Below are 14,096 nucleotides of genomic sequence, written 5' to 3'. Positions count from 1 at the left end.
AAATTACTGAGCAGTGTTCATAAATTGAGGATGGTACAGTATGTTTCAAATAAAGATACAGCTCCTGGGTCCCAAAATTTGCCTAAATTTGCCGCAATGATTTGGAGCAAGGGTATGCTGAACTCCAGAAGATGTCACCAAAGTAATGTTTTTTCACCATTTTCAAAAGGGCTATATATTCTCCTCACTATTTTCCATCCAGTAAAATCTGGTTATCCTGAAACTGCATGACTACAGACTTACCTAATAAATATAATTGATATATAAAACTGATACATTGCTGCATATGTGCTGTGAGATTGGATGAAGCAAAGTTTGATTTTACAGGAAAATCCCCCTGCAGACCTGCTTAGGTCAGGTTCACTCCAGAAGAGAAGATAGGTCCCTATTAGGGTAGAAAGAATGATGATAGAGAGAAACTGATACATTCAAGGCATATGTAGGAGATGGGATCAACAGAACCAAATGATTGATTGGATACGGAGAGTAAAGACTATAATTAATTAAAAATGATGTCCATGTTTTTTTTTTTCTTGCAAAACTTGATATTATAATAATTTTCCTGGGGATACTGAAAAAAGGGAAGGCTTGGGAGCAAATTTGGTGTTAACCATGGGACATCTGAGTTGTTTTCTCAGGTTAGTCGGACACATAGCTTAAAATAGAAAAAGCAGGCAGAGATACAGTTATTTGGATATGAACTGTAGTCGAGAGGAAGAAGTGGGTAAAAGACGAAATAATGAGTTGAGGAAAACTTTTGGACACAAAAGTGAAAGGAAGAGAATCAAAGATCACAAAATGCAACCACTGAAATTTAGGAAAAAGAAAATTTTTACATGGAGACAAGGTAAATGTCTTTAGACAAAATATTGATATGAGTGAATCTGAAAATTTTCGATGTTATACTTTACCTCCAAAAAAGACATTTAATATCCGTCAAGATAATGGCACTCATTGATTTGAAAAATGGTAACTATTTGCACCACCTAGCCAAGGCAAATTACCCTGATGTCAGCTCATTTATTATATTAATATTTTGCAAATTGCTGAAAATTCTCTCCTTCTCTTCCCCACCCCAGCCACTTACACATTAAGAACAAAACCAAACATTTTGTTTACCCACATAGGTATTTGAATAAATGTTTGGATTCCTCCAGAGTAGAGTGTGACTACCATCGCATTTTTATTTTATATGATTAATTTATTATCTATCCAAAGAAGACAGATATAAGACATCTTTTTACCTGTCATTTTCTCTAGCTGTTTGAGCATGTGGGAAATTAGACAAGAATCATCTTCATAAATTAAAAATACATATAAAATATTAAATATTCTGTTAATGATTTTAATTAAAAATATGTGAAGATGATATTTTGGATGTATTATACCAAATAAATATTATTAAAATGAACATAATCTGGGTGTTTTTTATATTTTTAAATGTGGCTACAGGAAAATTTACAATTCTACCATTTATTTGGAAGCACTGCATTACATAACCTTATATTTTCAAATAATTTTTCTTTTCAGTGACTTTTTTTTACATGTACTTTATATATTGTACGAAATTCAGCTTTAGAACTCCAATAAATAATAGTGTAAGAGAAGGCATTGATTTCTCATTACTGTTTTAAATTATATTACCCTATCAGTTTCAATATTACATAAAGTTTTGATTATCTATCTAGGACTATAATATTTTATCATTATTATATGTATTATGTGTGCCTTTTGAAGTCATATTTATTACCTGGAATTTAGGTTTATTATTCTTATTATTTATTTATTTATTTTTGAGACGGAGTTTCACTCTTGTCACTCAGGCTTGAGTGCAATGGTGTAATCTCGGCTCACTACAACCTCTTCCTCCCAGGTTCAGGAGATTCTCCTGCCTCAGCCTCCTGAGTAGCTGGGATTACAGGTGCCCACCACTACGCCCAACTAATTTTTGTATTTTCAGTAGAGATGGTGTTTCACCATGTTGGCCAGGCTGGTCTCGAACTTCTGAACTCGGGTGATCCTCCTGCCTAGGCCTCCCAAAGTGCTGGGATTACAGGCGTGAGCCACTGTGTCCTACCTACGTTTAATTTTATCTAAGGGTTTCTTAGTATCAAATGAAAAGTTTGTGTATATAATTTTTATGTGTATCATTTAGTTCCTTTGACTTGATACGTAAAATATTTATAGATTTCAAAGCATTATTAACTTTCTATATTTTTAGGAAAGTTTAAATAACATGAAAATTAATTGAAACTCAATTATACAAATATCTTGACCAAAAATATTCCTTAGAAGCTTCTCTGTGACATATTCTCAGTAATATTAAGAATCATTGTTTTAATCCTCTTTTCTTTTTTCCTTACATTATTTCATTTTCTTTAATTCCAGTCTAATGACTTTTTTTTAAAAAAAAAAACCCTGCATTTTGAAATGATTATAGATTCATAAGAAAATGTAAAACTTGTGCATGGAGTCTCTCAAACCCTTCATTCAGCGAAACCAATGTTTACATCTTATGTACCTGTAGTACATTATTAATATCACACGCATATGATGACAAAACAAAAAAATCAACCTCTATACTACGTTTATATTGGAGTTCTTAACTTTTGTGTTTTACTCTGTTAATTTGACTTCCTTAAACATCTGATGAACAACATTATTAACCTGCTCCACCCTCATCTCCAACAGACATTGACAATGTTGTTTCTGTACAATATCAAGTGTACACAGACACCGTATAGCTCATTCAAATCTCTTTAGAAGAGAATGAACCCCATGTTAAGAACTTGTAATGTATGACATGACCCTTAACTGTCACTGTTAATATTGACAAAACTACTTTGACATAGTCCTCTTTTACTTACTTTCTTATTTGTTTTTTATCTTTACAAAATCCTTAGAAGATAGAGATTATAGAGCAGAAGTTGTATTATTATTTTTGAAATGAGGAGATTAGTATTCAGCATGGTTAGGATATTATCATCTAATCGGGGAAGTGTGGATCAGTGATAGAGATCTTCAGCTATTGCGCTGTGTAATCTTTTCGTTATTTTAGCTTGTTGTTTTTGATGTTTCATTCTCACATAAAGGGAAACATATTTGAATTAAACCTCATGGCTTCCTATACATGTGATTTTTAGACAATAATCAAGAATACCAATCAGCCCATACGATGCCAGGAACTTAACACTAGAAAACAAACGTTTATTCAATCCTCTCTAAAGAATCACTTTGCTGGCCGGGCGCGGTGACTCACGCCTGTAATCCCAGCACTTTAGGAGGCCGAGGCGGGCGGATCACGAGGTCAGGAGATCGAGACCATCCTGGCTAACACGGTGAAACCCCATCTCTACTAAAAATACAAAAAACTAGCCGGGCGAGGTGGCGGTGCCTGTAGTCCCAGCTACTCGGGAGGCTGAGGCAGGAGAATGGCGTGAACCCGGGAGGCGGAGCTTGCAGTGAGCCGAGATCACGCTACTGCACTCCAGCCTGGGCGACAGCGAAACTCCGTCTCAAAAAATAAAAAGACCACTTTCCCTTTCAAAAACATGGGAACAAAACCTAACAAAGAAACAAAAACCAAAAATTTAAAGAATACATAAAAAGAAAAACACTTATTTTGCTATCTTGCTCATTTTTCTCAAAGGGTAAAAGAGGCAAATCCATCAAATTCAAAAAGATGCACTCAGCTATCATTGGAAAGCTGTGTACTGTGTATTGCTTAAGAGTAAATGAGGGCCAGGTGCAGTGACTCACTCCCAGCACTTTGGAAGGCCGAGGCAGGAGGATCACAAGGTCAGGAGATCGAGACCATCCTGGCTAACATGGTGAAAACCCATCTCTACTAAAACTATGAAAAATTAGCTGGGTGTGGTGGGCGCCTGTAATCCCAGCTTGTAATCCCAGTGTGTGTATATATATATAGGGGTGTGTTTGTGTGTGTGTGTGTATATATATGTATGTATGTATATGTGTATGGCAACTTAAAAATTGAATGAATTACAAATAAAAATTTTAAAATATCTATTATATATTGGTGCACTCACATATACATATATATATATTGAGTTTTTTAGTATAACTAACAAATACTACTTACTAATTCTTTTTTGAACTATATCCATATGGTTAGTATTGTCATTTTTGCTTATTTTATCATATTTACAAAACATGTAAAATTGTTTTTCCAGGTTGCATGTAAAATATATTTTTCTGAAAGCATAGAATTGAATACTTTTCATATTATAATCACTGTATGTGCATACATATATAACTATGGATAAAATCACCAAGAGTCTCTGCTGTCATAAATCTAGTTATATATTGAGGAAAATACAAAAATGTTAAACAGAAACGGCCAGGAGTGGTGGTGCACGCCTGTAATCCTATCACTTTGGGAGGCCGAGGCAGGTGGATCACGAGATCAGGAGTTTGAGACCAGCCTGCCCAACATGGCAAAAACCCATCTCTACTAAAAATACGAAAAAAATTAGCCAGGTATGGTGGTGTTTGCCTGTAAACTCAGCTACTCGGGAGGCTGAGACAGGAGAATCGCTTGAACTTGGGACAGGGAGGTTGCAGTAAGCCAAGATCATGCCACGGCACTTGAACCTGGGTAACGAGTGAAGCTCCAGCTCAAAAAAAAAAAAACAAAAAACAAACAAACAAAATATATATATATATATATAACACAAAACTTTGTTCAGTTAACATACTTACCACATGGGACATTTACAGAAATAGGTGTATAGAAGATACAGTAAATTAAGCCTATTTTTTTTAAAGTTTAAAAACAGGCTATCTAATCAATGGATAATCTAAATACATTCATATGTACACTTCACATGTACATGAAATGAATGAAATAATTTACTATACTAGTACTCGAAATATGAAATATAATCATAAATATAAACCATAATTTTATTTATAATAATTCTAGAAATATGTTACATCTAATATGTAAATTTAATATACATTTATTAGAAAATTATAAAATTCATCATGTCAAAAATTATTTGTATTTTAAGAAAACTGGCATGCCACATTGAAAGTATCATTTATTAGATTTACATGTTATTATTTTAAAGTTGCTTGTTATATTGGTCAATGTGTCTAAGTAACCAGATGTGTTTGAAATTCTTGAGAATATTAGATACATCCAATTTCTAAATATATAATCTACTTATAGCACCAGGTTTGAAGAAAAATGTCTAAGCCAAATTTCTGGAGGAGCCATGGGTCCAAGTTCACGTTCATTCTGTTTTTGTGATCTCTTCTACCCTATACTGTATGTCCATACATTTCTAAAACAGTTCAATTTTAGTTCTAGGGAAAGTGCAACACAATAGAGAGCCTCTGAAGTTTTTATATCCACCTTTTACTGTCCCCAAATCCTTGGGTTCTAACCCATTAGAAATGAGTGCTTTAAATTTTTAAAGTTATTTGTATATTTTTAACAATTTTATTACTGCTTTCAAAAACATTTTGGAAAATATTTATAGGCAAGATTTGATCATTATTTCCAGTGAAATCATATTCAAAAACACACATAGCTTAATGAAATTCACAATCATTTCAAGAAATACTGACAATTTTCACCATGTTGCAGTTTAATAATCAGTAAAAGTTAAGATGTACCTATCTCTTAAGATATGCCTATTCCTCAGCATAGTAGGAAATTGAACATCAAATATAACTTTGGTTACTAACATTTATTGAAAGAGAAATATAATTTCTGCTTTTGTAAACTCCAAATGGTCCCTGACTAGCTTTGTTGATAAATTCAAAGCTACTTAGAATAACTGAGTTGATAGTGTCTGTATACCTATTTAGTATCATGAACACTAGACTGTAAAATTTTTGAACATTATTGGACATTTTTTAAAGAAAAACAGCCTGTGGTATTTAATAGTCTTCTATGTGCTCTAAGAAACCTCATAATTATGTTAGTTTATTATGTACTGGAGCTTAGAAGTACACAAATAACATTCTAATTTAAGTTTCACATTTTACAAATAAAACAGTGAGCAGCAGATAAGAAAGTGTGTGAAAGAAATAAATTGTGAAGTAATGATAATGTATTTCAAAATGAGTATGTTCTCATAAATGTTTACATATCTAGTAATTTGTATAAGACTCAGTTTTATTTGTGTTGCTATACCTGGTATAGTGATTAAATCCTATGAAAAAACATTTTGGCATATTTTCCCTCCATATGTTTATGCTTATATTTCATTTTACCTGTACCTGCATGAAGAATAAAAAAATAAAAAGAAACTTAAACGTGACTATGTAACCTATAGAATTTTTTTCTTAATTGTTTGACAAAGTATAAATGAACTACTGAATAATAAATATACTATAAAAGTAAACTACTGAATCACTATCGTTAGCAGATTTTTAAAAACATTTGAGGAATTTGAAAGTAGAAAACTTGAAATTTGCATGTTTTTAAAAATTAAAAGAAAAAAATTAAAAATAAAATAAAATAAAATAAAAAGCTCACAACATAAAAGCATGTAATTAATATAAATAGGATAAAATTAATTTTTTGATGTTTTAAAATAAGATGAATGCATAACAAAAATTATATATTATAAAAATTAATTTATATATAATTTGTATATGTAATATAGAATTACAATTATATAAATTATAATATATGAATATTAAAGATGTTAATGATATGTATTATATAACAATATTGTATAATATATGAAATAATTACATATTATGAAACAATGATATATAGTTTAGACGTTGTAATTTATAATGAGTCCTTACCTGACCAGAGCCTGCATTTTCACAAACATAACTCTCATAGTATTGAGAGAACTCAGGAGCATGATCATTGATATTAAGAACTTGCACATACACTGGGATCGAAGAGATCTGCTCTATATTGTCTGCAATTTGAATATATATAATAAAAATCTAACATTTTAATATGTCTTTAGAAGATACATCATTAAAATTACATTAGAGGCTATATGGTACATTTTTATTTTACTTGAAAAAAGCAATCTGAGGACAGGATATCTATATGATTCACCTATTTATCAGCAATAGATCCTAGAAAAAAATTCTGTGCTAATATATTCAAACCAAGCAATATTTATTGGGTGCATTGTGCTTGCCATGGGCTGTAATAAGTGATGAGAAAAAGTAGTAAAAAGATAAAGTAAAATAAGGGTATATGGAGAGCTTGCAAGAGTCCAGGAATCATTTAAAGTTTTGTATTAACTCATTTAATCTTGATCAATAAATGGATTATTATCCTCCCCAATTTTACTGATAAAAAAGTTGATAAACCATTTAGTTTCAAAAATTACAGTTAAATTACTTGTGTAAGATTATAGCTGCAGTGCTATAACAAAAATAACAATCAATTCTGTGAACCACTGAAATTTAGAGTGTAGCTTTTAAAAACAAATAATTAGAATCTAAATATATTTTAAAGTAAAATCGTTATAAAAAAAACTAAATAAAGTTTTTATATAAACATTGAATTGAGAAGATTTTCTAAGTGAGCCAAAAAATCCAAAAAACATAATGAGAAAAAATTGTGGTTAAAACATTTAAATCCTTCAATTTGATATTAAAAAAAGACATTTCAGAAAAAAGTATGAACTAGGAATTTACAGGAGAGAAAAGTCAATTTATCTGATAGCAGACTTTCTCACTGCCATCACTATTAATATTTTAGACTGGATAATTCCTAGTTTTGGGGGATTCTCCTGTGCATTGTAGGATGCTTAGCGGCATCCATGACTTCTATTCCCCAAATGTCTGCAGTATCCCTTCTACCCCAGTGTGTCAATCCAGACTGTTCAGACATTGTCAATGTGCCCTGGTTGAAGCTGGCGGCAGAAGTGTTGAGCCAAATGGCCTGCAGTTGGGACACGTTGCGCTACCATAATCTTCACACAGCCTCTCACCACAGGTAAGAAGAATGATGGTTTAGCCCGTGCCATTTGTGTCGTATGTGATAAAATAGCACCCAGTGATGACGAGGGCTGAAAAATAACAATGTAAACTGACTCTAGCAATCGATAATGAAATTTAAACTACACATATCTGTGACCCAATCTGTTAAACTTAAGCTACAGTCTAAGGTATCAGTATTTGAGTAAATGATCTACTTAAATACATTCCAGAGTTATTTGCATCACATCCAAATTATATAAATGACTCAAATGTACAACAAAAAAGAATCGGGGAGAATAAATTACAGCTGAACTATGACATTATGTGGATTTATTAAAAATGTGTGAGTCTGACCAGGCATGGTGACTCACACCTCTAAATCCCAGCACTTTGGAAGGCCAAGGCAGGAGGATAACTTGAACTCAGGAGTTCTAGAGCAGCCTGAGCAATATAATGAGACCTCGTCTCTAATAAAAATTCAAAATATTAGCTGAGTGTGGTAGTGTACATTGTAGTCTCAGCTACTTGGGAGGCTGAGGTGGGAGAATAGCGTGAGCAGGGGATTGTGGCAGCAGTGAACTGTGATCGGGCTACTGCACTCCAGCCTGGGCTACAGAGTGAAACCCTGTGCCAGATAAAAGAGTGAGTCAATGTAACACATTTTTATTGTGAGCTTAAAACTGGATGACTTGAGTTGGAATCTTGGTTCCCAATTTGAGAAAAATACTTAACCACAATGCCTCAGTTGGCATTCTGAAAAATGGGCGTGATAGTAGTAACTGCCTTATAGGCTGTTAAGATTAAACATATACATAAAGCAACTACATAAATTACATGAAGCAATTACATAAATTGGTTAATATACATAAAGCAATTAAGACTACTTAGCACATAACTGAACAATGAATATTAAATAGGATTGTTTTGTTGTATCTACTAACCAGACATGTATTTTGTGTACTGAAAAAAGTAAGTTGCAGCTATTATATTGTGTAGTTTTATTGTTGTTAATCTTTCTCTCTCTCAGGCTGTTGTGCAGTGGCAGGATCTCAGCTCACTGCAACCTCTGCCTCCTAGGCTTAAGCGATTCTCCTGCCTCAGACTCCCTAGTAGCTGAAACTACAGGCACATGCCACCAGGACTGGCTAATTTTTGTATTTTTAGTAGAGACAGGGTTTTGCCATGTTGGCCACGGTGGTTGTGAACTCCTGACTTCAGGTTATCCACCCACCTTGGCCTCCTAAAGTGGTGGAATTATAGGCGTAAGTCATCACACAGGGCTTCTCTTTTTCTTAAAAAAAAAAAAAAAAAGAAAGCTATGGGAAAGGTGGATATAATTAAAGGGTATAGGGGTGGGATTCTTTAGTTTGTCTTAGTGTTTTTATTGAAAATACAGGTACTATTTGTAATGATAATTTGAAAGAACAATACAAATTAAAAATTAGAGGCCTGGTTCTTGTTGAAAGCAAGAGAAAATCTTTTTTCTTTCCTTCCTTTTCTCAGAGCATTCATACACACACACACACACAGAGAGAGCGAGAGAGAGAAAGAGAAAGAGAGGGGGGAAAAAGCTTTGTATGTAAGTTTTTTCTTTGTCTTTTTGAAGTGTATGGAAATCTTTCAAAAGTTCAGTAAGTTTCCTGGAAGCTTTAGGATCCAGGATTGTATTTCTCAAGTAATGGTGACCATCTCTTTGAAATGTAATCTTCAAGGAATATGGCATCCCTATATCCTAGTTTTTGTGGAAGGATAGGAGACCCATTTTAGCAACGATCTTGTTCTAAGTTGCAGAACTACCTCTTGTCATAAAGACATGAAAAGTTAAGTTGTCCTTTGGATAAAACCACTTAGCAAACACGGGCGGTCACTCCAACTACTCAGTGAAGATAGAATGAATTCTATGTGACAAATAGTGCTAAGTCCTCATCCTTGAACGTCTGGATAACGTTTAACTTGAGAACATGTGTATAATGGATTGTATCTGCTCGACTACTTAAAAAGGTGAGATTTCTTTCCATTTTGGCAATCTCTTAGATTTCCTATGATGCACATCACATTGCGTTTTAATGTTTTCCAGTAATAAAATGTTTATCTCTGTTCTACCTTTGAGGAGAGGTTTTCTGGCCTGAGATGAGATTTTGCTTGTATTTGTATTTTCCCAACAATAACAGTTACAATTAAGATAGAAATTGTAATTTTCAATTAATTAAAAATTAAAATTTCTAGGATTTATTACACACATACACATACACACATGGACTTTAAGAAATACAGCAACCATTAGTATTTATCCTTTTGAGACTTTTCTCTACTGTGTGACATTTAGGATGAAAATAGATTAATGGAACATTTAAAAATGAAAAGATATTTCTAAATATTTCAAGAAGAAATTAATCAGAAAATTAAGGTTCATATTTGTTATGGTTTTAGCACATACATCATCACAGAATATCTTTTTGCTTCAGTAATTAAATTGTATAACATAATTCAGTTGTGAATAAACTGACAGAAAATTAATAAGAAATTCATTTAATGTTTTTATCTTTGTGTTCCTAAACTTTGCTTGAAATTAAGTTCAAATTAAATCTTTGGTATTACTGTACAAAATGAATATAAAACTTCACAGCTTCACTTTAAAATAGTTAGTAGTTTTATTCACTTAGCTGGCATACTGATAAATAGCATTGTGCTTAATTGGGGAAGCTTTCCAGAAAAGAGACTAAGCACAACAAACTTCATTTGCTGGGAAAAAAAATGTTCAAACGGAACATCTCTTTTCTATAATCAGTATAATTGTTATGGTGAACGCTTTTCAAGGGAGTTAGCAGATGCAGCCAGGTGATTTGTAAAACAGTTGTATGTAATGCCCTGTTTTCCACTGGTTAGGTGGTTTGTTTATATTGCTATTGAAGCTTAAATGGTCAAGCCTAATCATTTTTGGTTCAGTATTGATTTCACGGTAGTAAAAAAATGGCAGTTACGCATATTTTCCCCAAATAGATCTAAAATGGGCTTAATGATGTAGAACTTTTAAAAATATTAGAGAAAGAAAAAAAATGAAAATTTGTTATCCAGTGTTATAAACTCTCGTTCCAACAAGTTTTTCCTTAAAATGAAAAAAAAAATTGTTCTCAGAAATAAGCAATGAATAAAAGCTGCATTTAAAATAAACATCTTTGCGTTTTCTGACATGAGAAGCCTTGACATTTCCTCTAGTGCAGCGGGCATTTATTCCATTGTAACATTTGCTTCCTTTTATGGTTTAGTTAAATGGAACCTTGAAAACCCAGATTCCAGCTCTCCTACAGTGTTTCCATAGAACTGTTCATTGTATCGCAAAAAACACGCAGAGATGCCTTCCACTCCACCATATCACCTGCCATCTGCCTAACAAAGTAAGGAAAACAGAAATATATGCTTCCCGCCTCAACAAAGAGTGAAGAAAGGAACCACGATCATTAAAATTCTATGTAAAATCAGCTATAAGAAAAGATGCATCTGAGAATATTTTCTGTTCACAATTTTAATACTTTACAATTTTAAATCTATTGATTAAGTCATGGAAATGACTTTGATATTTTATATTGTGTTATATTTATTTCTTTAAGCTTTAAACAATATAATTGCATGAATCACTGGTTCATAATTTTAAGGACAATATCTAAGTGGTAAATCAGAATAATTTACAAACCGAAAACGAAACCATCTGCCTAAATAAACAAGCAGAATTTCAGGTGAATTTCACTTATATTTTGTGGTTTCCTCAATTTATGCTTGTATGAAAAACTATTTACTGTTATAATTAGAAAATAACAGTTTAGAAGGTATTTAGTGATAAGCATATAAATAAGCTGGAATAGTAGTAAAGGAAAGCAGATGTTAATAAAACTAATAAAATACACAAGTACACACATTTACATTGAATGTCATTTAAATAATTCCAACAGCATTTTAAGGCAGCCTTGTCTCCATGTATAGAAATTGTGTAATTATTTACGAAATATGCAAACAGCTGTATTGGATTTCAAATGAGTACTTACATTTTTCTGTGGCTGTAATACTTAGGTTGTACCAAGCACTGATTTCCCGATCCAGTGAGTTAGTTGTAGTGATTGTACCATTATCATCGATATTGAACACTTTGCTCCTAGTAATAGAATACCTGAACCAAAAAGAAAGTATACTTTAATGTTTTTATTCTGTCTACATAACAATGTTACATAATAGTCTTTAAGCAATAAGATGTCTTATTCAGTGCATGCCCTACATAGCCAATATATAATACTGAACAACTTTTAAAATAGTTTATTCCTGCATTTAAGATCAACTCAGTGGAGATAGAAAAAAAAAAAAATGTAACCTGACTTTAGATTTCAATTGATGGATGCTAACTGTAAACACATGTCACTCATTCTCATGTCAAAAAAGAATGTTAATAGATTAATGACTTTAAAATAATGTCAAAAGCCATTTGGGAAATGAAGAGAAATGCAAATAAGTGGGGTAAAAATTAATGATTGTGAATTTTTTTTTCTATGAAATAAATTAAAATACATCTTCAGCCTACACTAGTATTGATCTCTTTCCTACGTCACAGGTGTTGCTTGCGAATCTGTTCATTTTACTACAATTACTTGACTTGATATTTAACAAATGTTTTTGTTTGTTTAAAAAGTAAATTTGATAAAGGGTAAAGTCTATATAGTAGATAGACTTTTAATTCTTTTGAGAAATCTGAAAGACTTCTGAAATCTGGAATCTGGAATCAGGAATCCAAAAGATTTTATATATATATATAATGTAAAACATATATACAATACATTATATATGACATATATTTTACATTTTATAACACATTACATATTTTATAACATATGTAACATATATGTAATATACAATACACATATGTTTTATTATATATGATATTATATATCTATGTATGTATGTATATGTGATATATTACATCATATGTATTTATTATATATTATATATTTTTCATATAATATGTATGTTTTATATATATACACATGTAAAACAAAAGTAAAATATAGTAGTTCTAATGTGCTTTTAGATTGATTGTGCATCGAAGAAAGCCAAGTTACAAAGTTCTCCCATTAAAAAAAAAAAAAATGAAAAATGACCTCCACCTCCACAATGAAAGAAGACTTTGAAATACTCAGCATATCTCATCTACATGGAAATAATTAATAATAAAAATTAAAGAGTAATAATAACTAGGGTTCAATAATGGTTTATCATTGCATGTATATTCCTGAAGACTTTGATATCAATGAAGTTTGCCATAATTATACGGCAAAGATGAGAATATTTTAATTTTGAGTTCAAAAGTTTCCAAAAACATTATACTACTTTGTAGATTGGTATTCAGATAAGGATTCAATAGAAATTACAAATAATTAAGGTTTAGAGGAGTTCAGTTTTAACTGTACCCCCATTTAAAATATTTATAAGTATTTTCCCTAAATATCCTGAAGTGGTTGCATTTCACACATAATAGATTTGTTGACAAAATTATACAGTGTTTTAACAGTTGTTATTTTGAATTAAACATCTAATCCTATTTCTGTAAAATGTCATTGCACATAAAGCCCATTTAAAGTTTGATAGGATGTTATAGTCTTTAATAGTTTAATGCGCAACTGTTAGAATTTAGGAAGAAGAGCCACATAAACAATAATTGGTTCAGGTCTCGTTAATTAATTAAAACAGAAATAAAAATATATGTAGCCTTCTAGGATGTGATATAAGCAATGATGTGTAATATGTATCATTTTTCTTAACCATTTTTAGAAACACAAATTCTCGTTATGTAAATTTTTCTCCCCCACTCCACCTTCACTGGACAAAATTTGTTTGGCTTTGAGGTAAATTTTAGTTAAATTTTACATATATGTAAAATACATACATATTTTTCCCATTTTTAAAACTAGGGAGACAAACATCAGAAAATTCATAAATATGTAAACAGCTGCCTTACTTAGATATGTTCCATCATCACCTCAGCAAAATTAAAAATTTAGAATTTTCCCACTAATCCAATTAAAAACATTTTAAAATAATTTTGGACTTACAGAAATATTGCAAAAATAGCACACAGGATTTCTACATGCTCTTCACTCAGCTTTTTCTAATGTTAAAATCTT

General features: G+C 31.6%; 1 protein-coding gene across 4 annotated transcripts in view; it reads right to left on the bottom strand.

Annotated features, from left to right (window-relative positions):
* The window catches only part of CDH19 (cadherin 19), a 102,077-nt gene that overhangs the window by 21,582 nt on the left and 66,399 nt on the right, over positions 1-14,096 (bottom strand). For all 4 annotated transcript variants that reach the window (XR_001441172.3, XR_013408278.1, XM_077975091.1 and 1 more), the window contains 2 exons: positions 11,973-12,094; positions 6,790-6,911 (listed from right to left, as the gene is read on the bottom strand). Coding sequence is in view for 2 of the 4 variants with exons in the window: in XM_077975091.1 (XP_077831217.1) it covers positions 6,790-6,911; positions 11,973-12,094 (244 nt within the window). In the remaining 2 variants the exon portion in view is untranslated. The remainder of the gene's footprint in view (positions 1-6,789; positions 6,912-11,972; positions 12,095-14,096) is intronic.

This window comes from Macaca mulatta, chromosome 18 (genome assembly GCF_049350105.2).
Source record: "Macaca mulatta isolate MMU2019108-1 chromosome 18, T2T-MMU8v2.0, whole genome shotgun sequence".
NCBI lineage: Eukaryota > Metazoa > Chordata > Mammalia > Primates > Cercopithecidae > Macaca > Macaca mulatta.
This window is presented reverse-complemented; position numbering and strand designations above follow the sequence as displayed.